Genomic DNA, 22,274 nt, shown 5'->3' with positions numbered 1-22,274 from the left:
AAAAATACCCTGGTATTCTTGTAACCTGCATGTAACTAAAAATAGCTCCACAACACATAAAAATGACTTTAAATTTCTTTCTCTCTCTCTCTCACACACACACACACACACACACACACACACACAGAGTCAATAGACTGTTAAAAGTCTGGGCTCCACTGGTTGCTGCAAGGATTATAGTAAGATAAAATAAAAACAGACATTATAACATTAAGCAGTGCTACGCTGGTTTAAACTCTAATCCTAAAATAAATCATCTCTTTTTGTTGATTTAAATTGACTTAGTCTTTCTTAGAATGGTAGAGAAACAAATTGAGATAATACACTTAGAGCAGAGCCTGGGAAATGAATAAGAAATCTTTTTGCCAGAAACTGATTTTAGTGAATTCTTTTCTTCAATGTGCAGCCTTTTCAAACAATCTCCCCTCTCAAATTCACACTCCTAAAATACCCAGCCGTCCGTTAGTTGACAGTCTCATGAAAAGGCCAGTTCAGAATGGTTCTTTAGGAGTGTGATGCACGGGGGCTAAAGTCTTATTTGTGAATCATATAGTCAGTATATAAAGCCTCTCACTGTTACGATATATCCCAGTAAACTCAACAGTGTATGAAAATCTACAAAAAAAATAGTACATGGAAGAACAGGGAACAGGCAGTTTTGGGCAAATCACTTCAATTCAATCAAATCAATTAAGTGGTAAGAAATAAATACCACAATCATACATGAGTCCCTGCTGATTGATCCCACTGTTCACCATGGAAACAGTTCATAGTCAGCAGGCTCCATTCTGACTCCTCACTGTGCACCTGTGACTGTAGATGCCGCTCAGTAAAGTGGTCGTGTGTCGCCATCTAGTGGTGCAGATTCCAAAAATCATGTTGTTGAGAGCTGTTGACTGTAAAGGCAAAAGGTACAACCAGATAGACTGGATTAGTCATCAAAATTAATCCTTGATCTTGGAAGTATTCTGAAAAACGTAATACAACTCATGATATGTTTATGTTGACTTTATATTACTGAAGCTATTGCAGGATTATGTAATAAATTATACAGATAAGCTGTATGTACAAGAACAGCCTGTTTGACTAACAGTAGCCCTCTTATGCCCTTTGCTGTTAGAGATGTTGTCTGCAAAGACAACAAGATGCCTCCATTGTAAACTTCTTCCCAGTGATCCACCCCTGTGCTGCTCAGAGGTGCAAGAATCATTCAGATTCTTTACTCCAGTAAAAGTATCAATGCAGCAATGTAAAAATACTCCATTTCAAGTGCAAGTCCTGTATGAAAAATCCTACTTAAGTGAGAGAGTACATGAGGTATAGCAGCAAAAAATAGTTCAAGTAAAAGTGCTGGTTTGGTCCTTGTGACTGATCTAGTATTATATAATCAGTAGATTATTCACAGTGAATCATCAGTGTGTCAGCAGCATGCGACTGTTGTAGCTGCTGCAGGTGGAGCTACTTTGAACTCTTTTAGATACAGTTTTATGCACACGGACAGCAGGTAATCTGAGGGCTATTCACGTGATTAATTGGACAGAAAAGAAGCAAAAACAAAGTTCTGATACACAAGTATGTTTTCAGTTTTTCGACATTTTCTTTTATCTTTCCTCAAAAATTGTATTGAAGTGAAGAATCTGAGTAAATACATTTAGTTACTTTCCACTACTATTGTTGCTCTTGTGCTCTGGAGTCTGGGTGGCCTGTGTAGCTATGTTCAACAGATCAGGTAAGATCAGATTTCTCCTGTTGACACACTATGATCAGAGCTGATCTCCATGACAGAAAAACTGGTTGCTTGTTGCCCACCAACAATAGATGGCAGGAAACGGGAACTGTAAGTCTCTGCAGGATCATCACAATTTACACAATCTGTTCGGCAACTTTGCCAACAAAGTGTGGAGAGATAGAAGGAACGAAAAACAATCAGCTTTAGAAAAAGGAAGTCTGGACTGCTGACTGTATAAACCCCCACAGCTCAGTAGAGCAGACTCAGCAAAATACAGGAGCATCAACACATGAGCTAACAACACTGATCACACATGCAAAGACAGAACTTTTAGAATTTCTGGAAAGGTGAACAATATATTAGATATTACAATGATTTGTTTATGGATGGCTGTAAATGTGACTACATGTATTTATATATATTTATAGATACAGTGAGAGAACCTGGAGTTTGAGGACTTACAGTCATCGTCAAATGTATTCATACCCTTCCATTAAAGAATAGCAAAATAAGACGTTGCTTCTGAATTGTGGTTAAAAAGAATAATAATAATTTTTAAAAAACTGTTGAAATTAGAGCACTTTGCTGATGATCAGTGGGCTAACATCCAAATACCTGTCAACAGGTGCAGAAGTCTGACTCAGAGTTACAGAAAACACTGGATTGCAGTGATTGAAGGTTTGTTCAACAAAATATTAGTTTGGGGTCCCATCAGGCTTGTTTTCTTGTTGTTTTTTTGTTTTTAATATTTCTGTTGAACCACAATTCAAAAGCAATGTCATGATTTTCATTACATTTTTATTTATTATTACTTTTGTCAGTTTCAACGTATTTCAGTGACGGCTGTTTTTCCTTCTTTAATGGGAGGGTATGAATACATTTGAGGATGACTGTAGGAGCAATTAAAACACAAGACGTTCTGACATGTCGAATTAGGAAGTATTGAAGATTCTGCACTGTTTCTATAACCTAACTACTGACATTGGCCACAGTCAGTCATGTGACAAAAGGTCAGAATTCCTTCAGTCGTATTCTTCCATTAGGGCAGCGTTCATGTGACACTTGGGGGGATTTGATCGACTCATCAGAAGCTTGTTCAGCTAAATCAACCTGCGGTCATTGTTTACCTCTTAGAGGCATGGCTGAGTCAAACGTTTCCAGCAGAACATTTCTTACTAAGCTGAATGGTGGGATTCAGTGCACAGAGCTCTGAAACACTTTGTGACTAGACAAGATCTGCTCTATCCAAAACAGGCTCAGGCAGATCAAATATAAGCACACTACCAGAAGAACAATACATCAAACATAGTTCACTAAGAGATAGAAAAGCAACTTCATCAATGACAGTGAGTTTACTCATAAAGAACTCAAGACTCCACTCAGCAAAAGTCCGGTCTGAAGAAGACTGTCTGTGTAGTAGTGTGTCAGAAGACGAGTGTCTAAAAGTGTCTCAGGAGGGGAAACGAGGACAGACACTTGCAGTTGTCTAAGCCATGGCAGTATTTCACAGTGGCTGATAGGAAAATGTCTTGTTAACTGATTAATCCTGTTTAAAGATTAGTGGCAGGAACAGAGGGGTGTATGTAAGGATTGTTTTCACCCGACTCTGCTTTTATTCCAGAATCTTCTTTTGTATAATGTAGTTTTATGGTGAGTGTACATGTCAGATCATAGTCAATGGTGGATGAATTTCTTTTACCTCCTCAGCAATACTACTATGTAAAAGTACAACTGAAGTTCTGCATTCAAATTCATACACTAGTGTTTCATTACTAAAAGCAGGCTGCAAGATGGCTCGGGTTTTTGCCTTGCAGCAAGAAGGTCACCAGTTCATGTCCCGGTGAGGACACCCAGGATCTTTCTGCGTGGAGTTTGCATGTCCTCCCAGTGCAGTGTCGGTTCTCTCTGGGTTCTCCAGCTTCCTCCCACAGGGTCACATGTTGAGGTTAACTGGTGATTCTAAATTGTCCATAGGTGTGAATGTGAGTGTGCTTGGTTGTCTGTCTCTAAGTGTGGCCCTGTGATAGACTGTTTTATTCTGTTTTAATCTCATATGATACATATTTCTAACTCGCACTGTCAAATGATGAAGAGGAGTGAAAAAAATCATATTTCCTCATCTTCCTACAGTGGTGCAGGAAGTGGGCACATTTTTTAGTTTGGTAAAAGTAGCAATACTACCCTGCAATAATTAGTTACAGGTAAAATTCACTAGCCATTTTACAGATAGTACTTGTAGGTAAGTATGTACTTAAATACAGTGATGGTACATTTATTTAAGTACTGTACTTAAGTACAGATTTTAAGTACTTATACTTTTCTTCAGTATTTTACTTCAAATGCGATACTTTTTATGTCACTACATTTATCCGACAGCTTTAGTTACTTTACAAATTAGAATTTTTGCCCAAATGACACATGAAGAACTGATGATGATGTTTTGATATTAATTAAACTACTCAATGGTTCATACAGGTACAGCTGGAACGATTAGTTGATTATTCATTTATTAATTTGCCAGAAAATATATTTTGATAATAGTTTCTCACTATTTTTAGAATTCTTACAACCCAAATAGTCTCTTACTTTTAATACTTAAACTACATTTTTTCCAGAATTCTTACATACATTAACTTAAGTGGCATATTCAAAGCATGACTTTTGCATGTAGAGTACTTTGAGTGATATCAATATTGTTACTTATGTAAATGATGTGAATACTTCCTCCATAGCTACTCAAACATATCATAAGTACTCATAATGCAGCATCATGACCCCGGGCAGTCATGTCATAGGTCATTATTAATGACAAACACATCAGGAGGTTGAGGTGACATTAATGTAAACTCTTTTACACTGTTGGGTAGTTGAATCTAAAGCTAAGCACCGTATTTTAAAAACTCATCTTATATTTAAGGTATAAAACCTTGATTTGGCAAAGTAAATGAAGCTGTCACATACAGTTGAAACCAGAAATTTACATACCTTGTATAAAAAGACATCAAACTTTTGTTCTCACTATCTGACATTAAATCACATAAGCTTTTCCTGTTTTAGGTCAGTTGGGATTACCAAAATTATTTCTATTTGCTAAATGCCAGAATAATGAGAGAGAGAATTTTTTATTACTTTCTTTAAATTCAGAAGTTAACGTACATTTCCTTAGTATTTGGTAGCATTGCCTTTAAACTGTATGACTTGGGTCAAACATTTTGGGTTTCCTTCCACAAGCTTCTCACAATAGTTTGATGAATTCTGGCCCATTCCTTCTGACAGAACTGGTGAAACTGAGTCAGGTTTGTTGGCCATCTTGCTCCACACGCCTTTTCAGCTCTGCCCACAAATTTTCTACAGGATTGAGATCAGGGCTTTGTGATGGCCACTCCAGAACACCGACTTTGTTGTCCTGAAGCCTCTTTGTAACTAATTTGGTGGTGTGTTTAGGGTCATTGTCCATTTGGAAGACCCACTTGGGCCTAAAGCATTAACTTCCTGTCTGATATCTTGAGATGTTGCTTCAACATTTTCACATAATGTTCTTTCCTCATGATGCCATCTATTTTATGAAGTGCACCAGTCCCTCCTGCAGCAAAACACTCCCACAACATGGCCAAACAGTTCAATTTTAGTTTCAGCAGACCACAGGACATGTCTCCAAAAATGAAGGTCTTTGTCCATGTGTGCATTTACAAAATGTAACCTGGCGTTTTTATGCTGCTTTTGGAGTAATGTCTTCTTCCTCTCTGAGTAATCTTTCAGCCCATGTCAGTACAGGACTGGTTTCACTGTGGATAATGACTCTCTCTTAGCAGCTTCAGCAGCATCTTCACAAGGTCTTTTGCTTTTGTTCTGGGGTTGATACGCACAATTTGCACCAAAACACTTCATCTCTGGGACACAGAACCCGTCTCCTTCCTGAGCGCTATGATGGCTGGACATCCCCATGGTGTTTATACTTGCTTATAATTGTTTGAACAGATGAACGTGGATCCTTCAGGCATCTGGAAATTGTACCCAAGGATGAACCAGACTTGTGGAGGTCCACAATTCTCTTCCTGATATCTTGGATGGTTTCTTTAGATTTTTTCATGTTGTCATAAAAGGAAGCAGTGTGTTTGAGGTGTGCCTTAAAATACATCTACAGGTGTGCCTCCAATTAACTCAAATGTTGTCAATTAACCTATTAAAAGCTTCCAAACCCATGACATTATCATCTGGGCTTTCCCAATAGTTTAAAGGCATAGTAATCTTAGTGTATGTAAACTTCTGATTTGAAGAAAGTGAAAAAAAAAAAAAAAATAAATAAATCTCTTAAAATTCTCTCTCTCATTATTCTGGCATTTAGCAAATAGAAATATTTTTGGGAATCCTAACTGACCTAAAACAGGAAAAGTTTAGTCTGATTTAATGTCAAAAAAGATTTTATATCTTTTTATATAAGGTGTGTAAACTTCTGGTTTTAACTGTACATGTGGTGAAGATGTCTTTGTAGTTACACTAAAACCAAACTGATCTCTCCACTCATCTTTAAAAATGTGCCAATTCAGAAAATAATCTCAAAGATAAAAGGCTGGCTTATACTTATAGCTTTTACATATACATATTGTAACTTTTTTATTTCTAATAATTTTTGTTTTGTTTTTTTACCAGTCTGATGGTGAGTTTTTGCAACAAAATTTCAAAATGTGGACCAGCTGGTGTATGTTCTGTTTGACAGTAAAGTGGATATTCTATTATTTTCTACTTTGTATTTTTCTCTTAAATAATAACCATCTCTGACTAGAAGGCATTCATTATGTACAACTTCAACAGCAGGTGTTATGTACAGATTGTTTGGAATAGTCATATTGAGAATGTTAATGGAGTGAATTTAAACAGCAACAAACATTTACAGCACATGTGTTTAAAGGTCCTGCAGTAATGACAGCACAAAGTCTACCAGAGAAGAAGGAAGACTGCTGTTCAGTACAGGAAGCAAAAAAATAGAGAAAAGGTGAACGCACTAAAACCTTGAGGTGTTTGAGAGTTCATGTCTCTGTCGCACTTTCAGTCTTAATCGGTTCAGAATGTGATTTAATGAGTCATCGTTGACTTTGACCCTTTACATTTCATTGTGAGGCTGACTCAGTGATTCATGATGAGTCATTCTGTGCTGTTCATGTCGTCTCATGTCCAAAATGCCCAGGGATTCCCACTGAGAAGTGTGCAGATGCTACAGGTGTGCACATAGTTACACAGTAATGTCACACCTTTTCTTCAGAACAGAAATAACTCACATAGTGAGGCTTTCCACACCCTCAGAACCAGCTATGTTTCATTTTAGAATGCTGCAAATTCATTTTGTATCCAAGCTTCACAATACATGCAACAAAAACTCCCACTTTACTCAGTGCTGCTTGATGCGGTCCAGCGGGCAGTGGACTGAGATCATCTTGGTGCATAGTTAGGTTTCGTTTAGAGAAAAACTGCTTATTAGGCTCAACCAGGAAAAACTGGATTCCAGTGAGCACCACCATCATCATCATTATTCTAGTGTTGTTTCAGCGCTTCCACACCTCTTTCATGTTTTCTCTTGTGTGATCAGCGTGTTTTCATTATCTTTACGGCAACCCAGAGAAACAACGAGGCGAGAGATTAAGATGCCAAGAATAATATCTGACATTAATTCATTTCAGTTACTTCCTTCCAGTATTATTCCACTCCATAGTACACAAGCACATATCACATACAATACAAATCCCTTATCATACTGTACATATCATCCATTGTGTGTTCTACTGTCAGTTAAACATTTTATACACGGCTGTGAAATATACTGCAGTTAGTTAAACAGAGGTGATGTGCTATGAAACATCCTTCTTCTCTAAAAGCACAATGAAAGAGTACAAACGGAGCTTATCAGAGATTTCACAGCACCGTCTTAGTTTCCTTTCCCCGGGTTTCCCATCCAGAACACACTCCAACCATAAGTAGGTAATCAGGGCAAACTGGGGTTACATTCAGAAAAAGCCTGAAAAAAACGTTAAAAAGTCCTGATAGCACACAGAAATGCAGAAATACTACTGTCGCAACACTATTTACCGAACTTACTTCCATGTTTACCGAAATGTTTGAAGCCTTTTCAGCATATCAGAAATTTGTTTCTGTTTTAGGTGTCATTGTTTCACATTTTGGTGTCAGATAATGCAGCAGTGCCATCGACTTCCAGTCAGCAGAGCCGCACTGGTTTCTTCTGACTAGTTTCCAGTCAAAATGAATTACTTCCACTCATCCCAATCATATCGGCAGCATTTACACATATCTGGATTGAAACAGAAAAAAACAAGACCAGAGTGGCCGTCACTGCTGACAGACTTAAACCATCGATCAGTACAATTCCTCCATAGGGGCTTAAATACTTGCTCTTAAACTGTGAACCCAGACATAACACAACAACTGTGTAAACAGAAATGACGATAACGATAATCAAGCTTTCCTAATGCACTTGAAATATTAGTTTTCCTTTGACTGCTTAGTACAGTTTGTTTTGTCCACTTTTTGTGCTGCAACTTTTCTTTCAGCCTGCTGAGTGCATTCCTTTCCTCCATTCATCTGCCTTATTATGGTTCAAACAGAGGTCTGGGTTTCACTGTGCCTCCAAAGCCGATTGTGATCAACGGTCGAGATACACAACATGTATTTGCAATGAACCGTGGGTGGGACTGTGGCTTACATGGTTTGTCGTCCTCACTACAGTTTTTCCATTCTAGCTTTAGAAACCGATAGCAGCAGCACAATGCATTGTTACATCTAAAATTGCTGCACAGTGAATCATCTCTGTAATATAAATGCCTCCATCTAGTTCATGAATGCACAGATACTTTGCTTATGTGAGCATTTTCCAAATATGTTACCCAACAGCTGATAACGTGACAGTAAAAAATGTGCTGAGAGTGAAGCCTAAGCTTCCCAGTCTAACTGGTCACACTAACTGAACAATGGGAGGTAAAACAAGCCTGGAGTTTCCCCCAGGCCTCCAGAACATCACGTTCAACTTGACATTTGTTTTTAAAGGGATAGGTCGCAGCCTTGTGAAGCCTCATGGCCTTTTCCAGAACTTGGAGTCCTTCCATTTTATCTGCAAAAAGACTAGAAGTAGTGATTTGATAGTGTGTTATGAGGTACTGTGGCAGAATCTGTAGGAGTTTAATCCACCTCTCAGTACAAAAAATCTGCAGCAGCGTCTTTTACTATGTTTAGAAATAGTTGGCAGCATGTTAAGTACAGTTAGTAAATGTTTGCAACCTTTGACCTCAATGTTTGCAAGAAACTGATCCTGTTCAAGACTTTATGCAATTAGATTTAGGATTTCACAGCACAGACACCAACTTAAGGCACATCATGTTCATTACAGGAGCTTTTCTGGTTTTAAAAACACGAATGTTACATCAAAGTGAAATATATCTTTAAGAACAGACGCACAGGCTTGACCATGTGGTCAGGATCTGCGTGTGCAAGGGAAACTCCACTGCAGGCCTGCTGGTTTGTTCTTGTGCTCATCATATCATTTTCACAGTATGATAAACAAACTGAGAGCACGTCGCAATCACACTTAAATGTTTGGAGGAAACTCCTGTGCTCCTGCAGATCAGCCCCCCCCCCCACCTACTTTAACACTGCTGAGCAACACTTCCTTCTGTTAAGTGATTCAGAGAGAGATACAGACAAAGGTGCAGTTGAAGGACTTTCCATGCATGCATCCTTCCCCCAGTCCTGTCAAAAAAGAAACTAATTGACCCATTTAGGAATAAACATTTAAGCATGTGCATCAGATTATTTTGATCTCTGGGACTTCAGTGTTTCCCTTCCGTGCATTAACTAAAGGCTATTGTTAGCTGATTATACCGTTTGACTTGAAAAGTGCAAAAAATTTGAAGGCACACTAAAAAAGTTTGCATGACAGATGACTGGTTTTAAAGCAACAGTAGCACTTATCCACATCCTTAAGTAAAGGCTTTAGAAACTGTGTATTATACATGCAGCACATGTAGCCTGCAATATTACTGAGCTCTGTTGGTGACAAACTGGGCAGCTTATTTATATGTGTCTCAACAGAAATCCCCTCCTGGAGCCAGCGATCTGTGTGCTGTGTTATTCTAAGTGACAGTTTTGTGGAAATCCCCCACCTAGCTGTTAGCTCCGCCCCGCTGCAAGCCACACATTTACAGACTGCTGCACAACTCCTACCACCCAAACGCACCTCGGCCCGAACAACAAGGACCATCATGGACCTCCACCGGACCAGTATATTAAATCAAATGGATTACAGCCGGGAGTCTAAAGAAGGGAAGGCGGCTCAGTCTACAGACGAGCGGCTCGACAGCGGCTTGGACTCGTTGAAAGAGGAGGACTACCAGGCTGTGGCCGCCGAGATCCTCCGGCTCCAGCTGGAATACGAGCCGCCGCAGCACAAACAAGCTCCGGCTGTAACCGGAGAGCTGTACGAATGGCAAACACAGATCACCGAGGAGGGAGACACGTAAGTCTGACCTGGAGTAACGTTTCACAGTTTGGATATTTACGAGTTTTCGGGGGGTACAGCTAGGCTCGCCTGCGTAGGCCCAGCTCGGGTCTTGGAGGTAATTTGATGCCTTTCCTGCTGGGAATGTCTTCCTCTAGCTTGTCATTAAAACGCACAGGCCCGGGCCTAACTCCGTCTGAACCCGGGGCTTCGCTTTTAAGCTCGAGGGCAGGAAAAGTCCGCTGCTGAAGTGCGAACAACTCACAGAACCGGTGTCCGGTTTGACAACGGGTCTAGCTGTGGTCGGACACGGCAGAATTGGACGTAAACAAAAGGCTATTATCAGGAGGGAATCTATTATGGCCGCGGGTCAGAGTGGGAAAGTCCCGGGCGCGCCGCCAAAGGAATCCGACCGACGCGCGCTCCCGTGAAGCGAGAAGAAGGGGAAAAAAAGTAGAAAAAAGTTCCTTAAATTACAGCAAAGTCAGTGAGACGAGGCTGGAGGCGAAGCGCACTCGGAAATAGACTCATACGGGTTATTACTGCCATAAAACCAAGGGGAATAACATTGAATACATATTATTGCTATTTTAACACAAATCCTCCGCCGAGAAATATAGTTCGCACACAGTACAGGATTATAAAATCTCCAAAAGCTCACATTTTACTTAACATGATGCTGGGTCAAAGTGTGATTTAATTATTCAGAGCTAAAGACTGGCAGTGCGCCATACAAAGCAATGAAGCATGAAGCCATTTTACACTGATTTAATCGAGGAATACAAATGTTTCAGTGCAGAGGAACACTTGGATCATCTGTTTCTGGAAACCTCCTTATATTTCTCAGCTGTGATCCAAAGCACTGATCCCTCACGGCTTCAAGTGTAAACCTGGCTGTTGTGCTGCACTTGAGTGTAGATAAAGTTACATAACTCGGTTCTAAACAAATAAACTGCATCTGCAGTTTTCTCTTTTGAGGCAAGCTTGGATGGCTTAAATGATTATGTAATCTGGATTGCAATGTTTTTCTTTGTAGTTTATACTTGATGCTAATTTATGATGGTAATTCCTCTGCTTTACAACCACTCAGTTAAGTGTTGTCTCCTTTGAGAGGGCATTGCTCGACAATTTCGCAATTCTCTCCAGTGCATTAAATCAAAAACTACTTAGAACCTTCACCTAAATCAGCACAAAGTCAAACGGTCCTGAAATCGTTTTTAATGGAGATAGAAAAATACAATCAGGAGTAAAACTGTTGTTGACTATGTGTTGTGAATATGTATTGTAACAGGTTTTCTTCCTTCTTCTTGTGTGTATGCAGGTTGCTCCACCTGGCCATCATCCACGAGGCCAAGGACTACATCAAAACAATGGTTGACCTGTCTAAGAACACAGACTTCCTCAACACACAAAATGACCTGCGACAGGTGCGCAAGAAACGCCTTTTTATCATCGTCTCTGCTAATATTTGCCTGCATCTGTTACCGTTTACTACCAACATAAAAATGTCTATTATCACATAAAGAATAACTCCTCTGTCTTTCCCACTTCAGACTCCTCTCCACCTAGCAGTAATAACGAACCAGCCAGACGTGTGTCACAGTCTCCTGGTGTCCGGCTGTGACCCCACACTGGTGGACAACAGCGGGGACACACCGCTTCACATCGCCTGTCGCCATGGCAACCTGCATTGCTTCAGCGTCATCACACAGAACTGTCAGCCAGAGCATCTACACACAGCGATGGCTGCCTGCAACTATAACGGTAAGACTGTAGTATAGGAACGGTGACTTTTCCCACTTTGGACACACTTTTACTTTTTACAACTCTGATAAATGCATAAAAATTACACCTATTTCAATGTTAGGCAACATAAATGTTTGAATTAGGATAAGTTATGGTGGTGAGGGTACTTTCCATTCTGTGGTGGCCCACCCCGCTGCTTGGAAACAGACTCCACACTGACCAGCCTGCCGCTGCTCTTAACTGCTATTTAAAAAGATGCATGGTGGGCACGGGGTAATTCCTGCTGCCCATTATCCCTGAGTACTATAGTTAGGAGGAAGGAAACATTTAAAGCAAGCAGGGGGAATGCCATAGCCTTTCATGGCATCACATTGTGACTAAGACCCATTTATTACACAGCACATAATGTTAGATGCTGGGACTTCAAATAGAAAGGTAGATGGTTTGAGTTGGAGACTTGTGCACATATATTTCTCAGCATTGTAAAGATGTTTAGTTTCTTTGACGCACTTTTCTGTAGTAATTGGAAATAACATGGGAGCATTATGTAAGCTAATTCAAATTACCTTGTGACCTTCGTTTGGAGGCTCCTGTTAAAGTGCTGTTGTGAGATTGTATGTACTGGTCTGGTGTCAGCTGTTAAACTCTTCCGCTTATGTTTTGTACAGGTCAAAACTGCCTCCACCTGGTCTCAGTTTATGGTTTCCTCTCACTGGTGGAGAAAATGGTGGATCTAGGAGCTGACATTAATGCAAAGGTAAACAACACAACACATCCTATACATACCAAGACTGTACCTGTACTCGCACACAAAAAAGTCAACATCGAGCTTTTTGGTTGATTTCACAGTTTATAACTCCTGTTCTTTCCCGGTCGTATAGGAGCAGCATAACGGTCGCAGTGCGCTGCATCTGGCTGTGGACCAGCAGAACCTCTCCCTGGTCAAACTGTTGCTGCAGAAAGGAGCAGACCCCAACCAGCTGACCTCTGGAGGCCACACCCCCTACCACCTCACGTACGGTTTGGACAATTGCGACATCAGGAAAGAACTGTACTCACTGACCAATCCTGACCTGAGGGAGCTGCCCGAAAGCGAATCAGACGACAGTGAGGAAGAAGAGGACGAGCAGTCAGACGAGGAGGTGTGTTGAAATCACAGATCTTCCAGAGTACACAGCCAGTCTGGCGTGAATAAAACATTAACAATTCCCGCTTGATGCGTAACCAGTTTCTGTCCCTCTTGTGTCCGCAGGTGGGTTATGACGACATCCAGTGGAATGGACATTAGCAGGAAATGAGAGAGCGAGGAAGTGACAGAGGCAGGAGGCTGTGATGACGATGAAGGACAAATGGTTCGGCACGATTATTGCTTCTGCGGTGACGTGCCAGGAGGACGACAGCGTGGGCGACTCGATCAGAGTGTGACTGCTACCAGTACAAGAGGGTCAGGCAGCTGCAAAGGAGAATTGAACAGAGACTGACGGCTGCAGGAGAGCAAACACACGATCACATGTGACACATTATCATGGGATGGCATTGCTGTGTAAAAGGATCGCTTGTATTCAATGGACACTGCAAATCATTGTCATAAACAACATCCATCCATAGAGATGTACCTGTAACAGCTCTGTTGTATGATATTGTAAATGCTGTGTATACAAAGATGTATTTTTTATGGAAGCTGTGAATGTGTACAGTTGAGCAGGTTGTATATGTCAGGCAGCAAACAGTTCCAGCACACTCCAGTTAAATTAAAACACTCATATTTAACAGTTAAGATCTCGTGTGTGTTATATTTGTGCGACATGAAGGGGAAACACGGCATGTGACTGGAAAACTGCAGCTCATCCTGGATGGCAACTAAAGCACTAAGTTTGGGCAAAAATGTTTCCGCACATGTACATTAGATGTCATACTCTTTCTAATATAACAATGTCAGAATGGTGCAGAGCTCAGTATATAATCGGCAGCGCCTGACAGTATTACAGAGCTGTAATTATATGGGAAATTACTTTAACCATGTGACCTCTTGCTGCCGGCAGTGGGTCTGCTTGCATGAATGCCTCCATCAAAGCCTGACAACTGAGTTTCAATTCTGACCGGCTGCCTTTATTTTCATATAATGCAGGAAAGAGCTGATAACAGGACACCTTGTTTCTACTGAATGAGGAACCAGCGAGTAATCGAGCCTTGAGTGCCGCAGTTCCTCCTGCTCGGTGTGTGTGTAGAGATAAAAGGCTTTGGGGAATTTTGTGTGTTGACTGCTCAGTCGTCTAAATCAGGAAGCCTTTTGAAGGGTGGGGCTAAGAGAGGAGAACAGGAAATTCCCAGGAACGGAACACTTCAGCTGTTCAAGACATTCCTGCTTCTCATCCCCCAAAGACGGGATTCTGCTTTACAACAGGATGCTCACGTCAAGCGCTAGGAGGTGGGGAGGAAGGAAATTCCAAGTAAAATTAATATACAACATCATTATTACGCAATGCTATGATTGGCATGGCATATTTGTTTAAAATTAAAATGGTCTTTAAGTTCCAACCTGAACACGAATGTTAAATTTAAGTGAGAATGACTTGTGTAACTCTACCATAAATTATTTTTCCCAATTAAAAAGAAAAAAATAAATGCAATATATGTTGTGACTATTTAAAGTAAGATGTATATTAAAAGAGCTACTGTTGCACTGTGACTATGCAGTGTTTGTAGGTAAATAACTACAGTTGCACACACAAAATCAATCGTACAGTGATCAGTCACAGACATTGAAGGAAAACAGTCCCAAGTGTTGACTTGGCCTCCAAACTCCCCAGATCCCAATCTGATCGGGCACAAACAATATTAAGCATGTGGTTTTATTGTTGTGGCTAATGGGTGTAAATTCTAATTTGACACCACCAACAACGATTTTTTGCATTTTTACACTCCTACTACTTCACCAGTGTAACCTCTAGATAGTGTTTTCATACTTTAACCAGGTTAGTTAATGACAAAAGGATTATCTCAGAAAGCTGTATTCAGTAAGAATAATGCCAAATTACCTTACAATACCTAAAATCTAACACCCATCACAGCACTGAGGTCGTAGTTCGTGGTGGTGTTCTGCCCCACTCATGTATGTAAATATAGACATGTGACTAGAATGCAGTCCAGCACCAGCTTTAACCATGACCTCAGTAGTAAACATATTTTGTATAGCAATGCTGTCTATTTCAACTGTCAAAACAGTTTGTACAGGTGCAGTTCATGAAGTGGTGGTTGAGCACTTGATTTTTTAGATGTGACGGCAATTCTGCCGAATGGATCTCTTCATCAACACTAGGACGGACCTATGAATATTTCTAATTAGTCAGAAATGAAAGCCATAGGATGATTGTAAACGCTACAGCAGCATGAGGTTAATTATGCACAGAGAAGTAACCACAGAAACTTAAGTGTTAAATAAAAACACTGTTTAATAGAAGTGCAGTCATGTACAGCAACAATTTCAGCAGAGGGGGAAAAGGATCGAAACACAAGGGAGAGAGTGAAATAATTGGTGACTTCCTATTGACGTTGACCTGAGCAGACTTCAAACAGGGATGCGACAATGACTGTCGCAATGAGAGAATTCCCACAGCTGTTCCCTGGGTTATCACAAAGTACAGAGCATTAACATCATCCTGAAACTTTAGACAGAGGAGAGAGAGGACTTTAAGCAGATGAAATAAATGAGAGAGATACACGTAGTGGCAGCCCTGAGTAAAGATGTTGAGAAAACACTGCGGGAATACAGTGACTCGAGAAGCTACAGGACCACTGAGTTCATATTTCCGAGGTATTGTGCTGTAGTTGTAGTGTTACCACACCTCCATCTTTCAATCTGCTCATGTCACACTCATCAAGTGAAGTCATTTAGGCCGAGCTGCACCGTGGAAGATGGCTGTCTGACACCAAGAAGAGCATTGTTCTTGTGTGTCATACTTTGGACTGATTTGAATGTCCTTTCCAAGATCTATGACATTGGGCAGCTGGCTGCAGTAAAAGTGTCCCATTTTAGAGAGAAGGAAAATACAGGAGGGGTAGGTATGTGGATAAGATTATGTCCCGTCAGGTCCTGTGTTGACCAGGTAGGATGAAGGTGGTCGAGTATCGGTGCAGATGGATAGCATTCTACCCACCTGGTATAAAATGTCTCTATTGTTTTATCTTCTACCGTCTCCTCTGCACATGATGATACCGGCTCCTCCTTTGTCTTCCTTCTAGTTGAGACTTTTGTGTGAGGGAAGTTTCTGGTTTTACCGTTTAGCATTCTTTTTATAAAACAGCTGGCACACTTCTTTACTCTCTGTCAGACAAAGCCATCAGGTGAGTATCAATCTCAGCCTCTGACAGAATCCTGGAATACAAACACACAATTTAAACAGTAAGTTCTTTCTGTTTTGCCAAACTCTGTGGAACAAACACACACACACACCTACACCCACACAGAAGTAAAGATTAAGCTTGATCATGTAAGCCAATGCTTTGATCTCATTCCTGGTTTTAGTTTTAGGGAATTTCCATTACAACACTAGCCTATTTTGCTCAATATCTTAAAACTAACTTGTGATTTCTTGACACAGCCAACACATTACCAGCATTTTAGTGCTTTAAAGTTTGTTCAGCAACACCCTGCTTTATTTTTGTTCTGCAAAAAAGCAACAGCTGGGCTGTAAAAAGAGCCTTTTACCTGAAGCCAAAATCATTTTTATTATGGCTTTGAAGATATGGTCTCTCTTAGTCTTGAAACATACTCACTTGAATTCGGGTTCCTGTGTCTTGATAACTCCCACTTCCAGCTCTGAGGGCTTGAAGTCGATGGACAGAACAGTAGACAGACATGAGATGGCTGTCTGTTTGAAGACACAAAGAAGAATTGTTCAGACACAAGCAAGGAAAGAGAGGAAAAGCAATTAAACGTTCTATCTTTGGGTAATGTAGAATAATATAGAAAAATGGAACACAATGTTGTTTTTGGAGTGATGAAATCTAAAATGAGCAAATGAAAGCCTTTACTTCTACCAGAGAGCACCATGTCAGTGTGTGTGTGCTCACAACTGCTTGTTGAAATGTCTATTCATATTTGAAGACAAAATGTACAGTGTTTACATGAAATACTTTGGTGTGATCTGACTTCTCTTTCTTTTACCAAGAGGATTACATTAAGATTTGAAAAACTCTGAGCTAATACATACAATTGTTGGCCAAAAATGTATATTTTTGATGGGAAAAAGTAAATTCACCCCTGCAACAAACCAAAAAGAGCAAAAAAGAGCATCATGTGATGACAATAAACAGAACGGAATTCATTTACTGTATCTATATCAGGCTGATGTAGCAATGCCATATAAGGAAACCCAGCACTTTACTATTGATTTCTCAAGACTACAACAGATTTCCTGAAAACCATTGGGCAACATTTCCCTACAGAGACACTACTGTAAAACTCCAATACATTTCCGATGACCCAAAAAATTACCAATCTCCCTGACTGAACTATCTAGAAATATCCAGGAAAACCCCTGATATGCTAGAAGCTTTATGACAAGTGGAAACCTTCTCTGACTGATAACCTACAGCCGTAAACATAAGGGTTGTTTTATGACAAAATTCCAATGCACAAGTGTGAGTGTGTGTATTTGTGTGTCTCCTACCTCTATAGTCTGCTCATAGGTCCAGTCCAGTTTCTTTTTGACTTTCTTCTCCAAGAAACTGGTGGCCTCAGTCTGTTTGACTCCAGCTGCTGTGGCCTTAAAGCCACAGTAGTAGCCAGCTGGATCGCACTTATACAGCTGTGGGCCCAACTCCTCATCCAGTCCGACCACTATCATACCTGAAGTAAGGAAGCAAGGCAGAGAGGAATGAAGACAGAGGGAGCAAAAGGAAACATCTGGTTTTTTGCTCTTTGAACAGCACTTTAAAGAATGTATTTCACCTCAAATTTGGAATCACTGTTAGACAGCATACAAAAACATAAGGACTTCATCAGAAACAGACATCATATATAAAGCTGCTGATAATAGATATTTTGCACTGGTGTTTAAAATCAAGCAAATCATTCAGATCCTTATACTACTCTGAAAGTAGATGACAAGAAATATTCCAAATGTTTTTCACATCTCGATCCTGTTTAAAGCCTCACATAACACAAACAATCCAAGGACACACTGATGCATATTACTCACAGCAGCCGAGCGGCCTCATCTCAGCATTCTGTGTGTAGACCTGAGAGATGTCAGCCATGCGTTTGCACAACATGTCCACAGGGATGTCATAGCCATACTTGTACTTCCAGTTAGCTGCTTCATATCGTGCTCTTTGCACCTGGGATCTGCCGTCAGCTGGAGGGAAAAAGGGAGAAAGAGAACGTTTTACACAAATGAATGCACAGTGGAATGCAGAATATAACATAACAGTTACAGTCACTGCCCAAATTATATCAGTCTAAATTACTGCTGAAAACATTTCACATTAGCATTACTCTGGGCTGCTGAAGGTTAATTTTAGAGCTTTATTTGGCCAACCAACAGTGTAACTAATTCTATGGATGGATGCACTTCCAGAGCATCAGTCAGACAAAACATTGCTCACCAGTCATGCCGGTCATTACACAGCCAATGCTCTCTGTGATTCTGAACAGATGTGTGACTGTCATGGCATCCAACAGCTTGTCCTGAGGAATACATAAGGAAAGTCTTTGTTCACACAGAGACATACACCACATAGCAGAACACAGCAGGGTTTTTCTTGGATCAGAATGGGCTTTTGGGGGTTGACTACACACTACAGTAAACACGATTGTCCCATGTACAGTAAAGACAAGGAGTCTGTGTTCCATTATTTAACAGAAACCTCTGCATTTCCCTGTTAATTCTGGCCATTCGATGAACAAAATGGTCTTACATGTTTGAGTAAATGAAGCCCACCCCAATTTTAATTTATATTGATATTCTCAGTTCTCTGACTAATATCTCTTTGAAGGGCAGCAGTAACTTCGCTATAAAGGTAAAACCATGCACAATCCATCACCGTTCCAACAACCACAATGTCAGCTTGGGACAAAAGTTTTTAATAAACAGAAACTTCTCTATGTTTAGAATGTGCTGCATACTGACCGGGACTTTCTTCTGCGTGACGATCACAACGCAGTCCTTCCCTCTGACGGCCACGGAAGTCAGTCCTCCCTGGTTGATGGCTTTAAAGGCATACTCTAAAAAAAAAAAAGACAGAAGGAAGAAAACAAAAAAGAAAAAAAAACACTGCTCATGAGGTACTGAAGAGCATTTAATTTTTCAAAATTGTTGACAAACATATAGGATTAGGGTTGAATGATAGCCCAAAAAATTATAATGCAATTATTTTGACACAACTGGGATATGCATCACAAGTTTAGTGGGGATGACTGTTTTTGCATTTCTTGTTCACTGAAACAAATGTAAAAATGTTGATGTGATTTCGCTGTGGTCTGTATCAAGCATCTTTGCGTACTCCTGGAGAAGATGATTTGCAGGCCAGGGCATCACAATGCTTCTTTTATAATGCTACGTTGTGACACATTTGGCCTTCATCTGAAAACTGCTGCTCCTGGATTTAAGTATTGTACTTGGTCATCATGTGATTTGGATAAAATTCCCTGTAATTGCAGAATGGACTCAGTTGTTTTGGTTTTAGACGTTTGCTTTTGACAAACTTGTCCCTTGTCCGGTTCCACGAACACAAATCAGTAAGAGTTTACACCAGAAAATGGGTACATATATATACGCACAGGTATTTCTTTAAAAAACAAAACACTCAAGCCTGAGAATATTAATAAGTGATGTGCTCACATTCAGCAAAGCACAGTCACATTTCCTCCATGACTGTTTACAGTGCTGGGCTTCACTTCTCTATTCACTCAATCCAAAAAACACATCATGAATCAAATCACTTTAAAGCCAGTTTGGTATAAAGACATATATTAACGAGCTGTTGCATCCACCCAGGTAAGATCTGCTAACTAGACGTACCACATGATACTTGGGTTAACTGCTAGCTACGTAAAGGAATTCAACATTTATGAAACAAAAACTGTAAACGCAACTTCATGGTGACACTTCACAGCTACATTAAACTAGCTAATGTAGCTAGCACAACTGCAAAAAAATTACGAACACGGTTAGTTTGCAATATATGCTTAACTGCATTGACTTAAATTTATTCATATATTAAGTATCGTTACGTTTATCCTGCCGCACTGTGCAGAAATATGTATTTATAAAACCCTGAGCTCTGAATGAGTAAGCTAGAAACTGCTAGCTAATGTTAGCCTGTTAGCAGGGCAGTGATGACAGAGCAGGTTGACTTCTGTTCATTTCTCGCTCTACTGACCGACTTGGTAGAGTCTTCCCTCGGGAGAAAAGATGGTAATATGCCGGTCAAACCCCGCACTGGACCCTCGAGACATGACGGCTGGAAAAAATTGAAGTAAACTGATGCAGACTGAAGCTGAAACTAAACTGAGAAGCAACAGAAACAAAACATGGAAAACACTTGCACCGGAAATGATTCCAATGACGTCAGTTCCGGGTCAAGTCTGCAGCTCTGTAGTTTTCTGTGTTTTTTTCTTAATAATAGTACCTTTATTTATAAAGCACGAGAGTGTATAGATAATGGATGGATGGAAAATAACAGACAGTAAGGTCACACAAGTTAAGGCGAAGTCATACTGGGATGTGGAAACATTGGAGGCTCAGTCCAGCAGTCTTTATAGCTCAACCTGTAATAAATGTACAACACTCTGCTCTCGTCAAAGAACAGTCTTTGTTTCTGTGCTTAACCCATGATCAATATTATTATCACCTGTAATAAATTAAACTTCAAAATGTTTAAAACTTATTAATTTATGATGTTTATCTGATTATTTACAAGCTGGATCACCTGAAAATAATTTTATTTCAGCTCACTTTCGAAATCTTCAAACAAACTCCTGAAAATCTCTGCGATGTGGGGGGCTGGAAGGAAAGAAAGGTGGGAATAGAAGGGGGTTTGGAGTAGTAGGGGGTAGGGATGAAGGAAAAGAGGGAAGAAAAAGGGTAATAGAGGGGATGGAGGTGAGAGAGGCTTGAGAGGTGAGGATGAAGGAGGGAGTAAAGGGGAGAATGTGGAGAAGGTGGGGAAGCAACAGGAGCAGCTGTTGTCCAGTCTACACTGAACCAGCAGCTCCTCCACCTTCCTGTCGCTGTCACACTTCTTCTGTGGCTCCACAAGCCCTTCTTCTACTGCTCCGTCTTTTTTTTCCTTCTGTTCTTTTTCTTCCTTTTCTCTGTCTTTTCATCTTTGCTCCTCTTGTTCTGGAAAAACTTTAAGTCTCCTCTTGTTTTTCTTTTGTATACAAAGTTCCTGCAGCTCCTCGTTCTTGTCTTCCTGGTCTTTGTTCTCCTTCTGCAGGACTTTGTTTCTCTCTTCCATCACTTTCTGGTTCTTGACCATTTCTTGTTTCTCCTCTTCTCTCAGAGCCTCATCCTTTCTGATCTCCTCCACAGTGCTGTGCTCAGCCCTCCACATGTTTTTACTATCCTGGAATTCACTTTCTTTTTTCATCAGCTGCTCCTAAATGCTAAAGAGTGTCGCTGAGAGACTCTTATTCAGACCACTGAGTCTCTGGAGTTCCTTCTCTCTCACATCAATCTGCTCCTTCAGGAACTCAACATTCTTGTCTCTCTGCTGTTTGAGCCTCTCGGCCTCCAGCAGGTCGTCCTCCAGCCTCCTGATGTGGATGTTGCTGTGAGCCTGGTCTATGAACCACCCTTTTTCAGTCAGGAGCTTTTTAATGTAGTGGTCCATGTAGTTGAAGTGCTCCTTCAGAGGGTTGTTCTGCTACATCATTTTCTTGTCCTCCAATTTATTATTTTCTTCCTGCAGTTTTTTAAAAATTTTTTATTGATGTCCTCCATCATCTTCATATGCTTCTCCAGTGCCTCCTTTATCTCTGACTCCTCTTCCTTTTCCTTTTTGCAGCATCACAGAGAGATTCTCATTTTTCATCTTGAGTTTTAAAATTCCATCATCTCTCTAGAATCCTCCATCTTCTCAACTAAACCAGGAAATCTTTGTGTGTTTCAGTGTACGTAAGACACCCATGTGTACGTCAGACACACGGTGTCCTTCCAAACTTCTGTTTCTTTCATTTGGCTGCAGATTCTGGGTCAGTACTTCAGTCTTGTACCATTTGTTTCCAGAGCTCTTCAAAGTAGGTTTCACCACTACACTCTTAAAGAGTCTGTACAAGAACTACAAATAAAT

The 22,274-nt window shown here is 40.4% G+C and overlaps 2 protein-coding genes across 2 annotated transcripts; one reads left to right on the top strand and one right to left on the bottom strand.

Moving 5' to 3' along the window:
• The first annotated feature begins 9,931 nt into the window (after positions 1-9,931).
• Positions 9,932-13,752, top strand: nfkbiab (nuclear factor of kappa light polypeptide gene enhancer in B-cells inhibitor, alpha b). Its single transcript, XM_008302005.1, has 6 exons — positions 9,932-10,247; positions 11,551-11,656; positions 11,783-11,993; positions 12,644-12,732; positions 12,857-13,117; positions 13,228-13,752. Exons 1-6 carry the CDS (start codon positions 9,994-9,996, stop codon positions 13,261-13,263), a joined length of 957 nt encoding a protein of 318 aa, XP_008300227.1. The 5' UTR covers positions 9,932-9,993; the 3' UTR covers positions 13,264-13,752.
• A 1,650-nt stretch (positions 13,753-15,402) lies between these two features.
• psma6a (proteasome 20S subunit alpha 6a) lies at positions 15,403-20,518 on the bottom strand. Its single transcript, XM_008301995.1, has 7 exons — positions 20,361-20,518; positions 19,109-19,203; positions 18,585-18,666; positions 18,179-18,334; positions 17,648-17,826; positions 16,752-16,846; positions 15,403-16,350 (listed from the first exon to the last, which is right to left on the bottom strand). Exons 1-7 carry the CDS (start codon positions 20,434-20,436, stop codon positions 16,293-16,295), a joined length of 741 nt encoding a protein of 246 aa, XP_008300217.1. The 5' UTR covers positions 20,437-20,518; the 3' UTR covers positions 15,403-16,292.
• Positions 20,519-22,274: the final 1,756 nt, after the last annotated feature.

Source organism: Stegastes partitus, unplaced genomic scaffold (genome assembly GCF_000690725.1).
Source record: "Stegastes partitus isolate 25-593 unplaced genomic scaffold, Stegastes_partitus-1.0.2 Scaffold36, whole genome shotgun sequence".
NCBI classification, from domain to species: Eukaryota; Metazoa; Chordata; class Actinopteri; family Pomacentridae; genus Stegastes; species Stegastes partitus.
This window is presented reverse-complemented; position numbering and strand designations above follow the sequence as displayed.

Coding starts and splice junctions, on each gene's coding strand:
- nfkbiab (XM_008302005.1), top strand. CDS start 9,994: ATGGACCTCCACCGGACCAGTATATTAAATCAAATGGATTACAGCCGG. Junction 11,657..11,782: donor CACAAAATGACCTGCGACAG/GTGCGCAAGAAA, acceptor TTCCCACTTCAG/ACTCCTCTCCACCTAGCAGT. Junction 12,733..12,856: donor GAGCTGACATTAATGCAAAG/GTAAACAACACA, acceptor CCGGTCGTATAG/GAGCAGCATAACGGTCGCAG.
- psma6a (XM_008301995.1), bottom strand. CDS start 20,436: ATGTCTCGAGGGTCCAGTGCGGGGTTTGACCGGCATATTACCATCTTT. Junction 17,827..18,178: donor GATGAGGCCGCTCGGCTGCT/GTGAGTAATATG, acceptor TCCTTACTTCAG/GTATGATAGTGGTCGGACTG. Junction 16,847..17,647: donor CCTATGAGCAGACTATAGAG/GTAGGAGACACA, acceptor GTCTTCAAACAG/ACAGCCATCTCATGTCTGTC.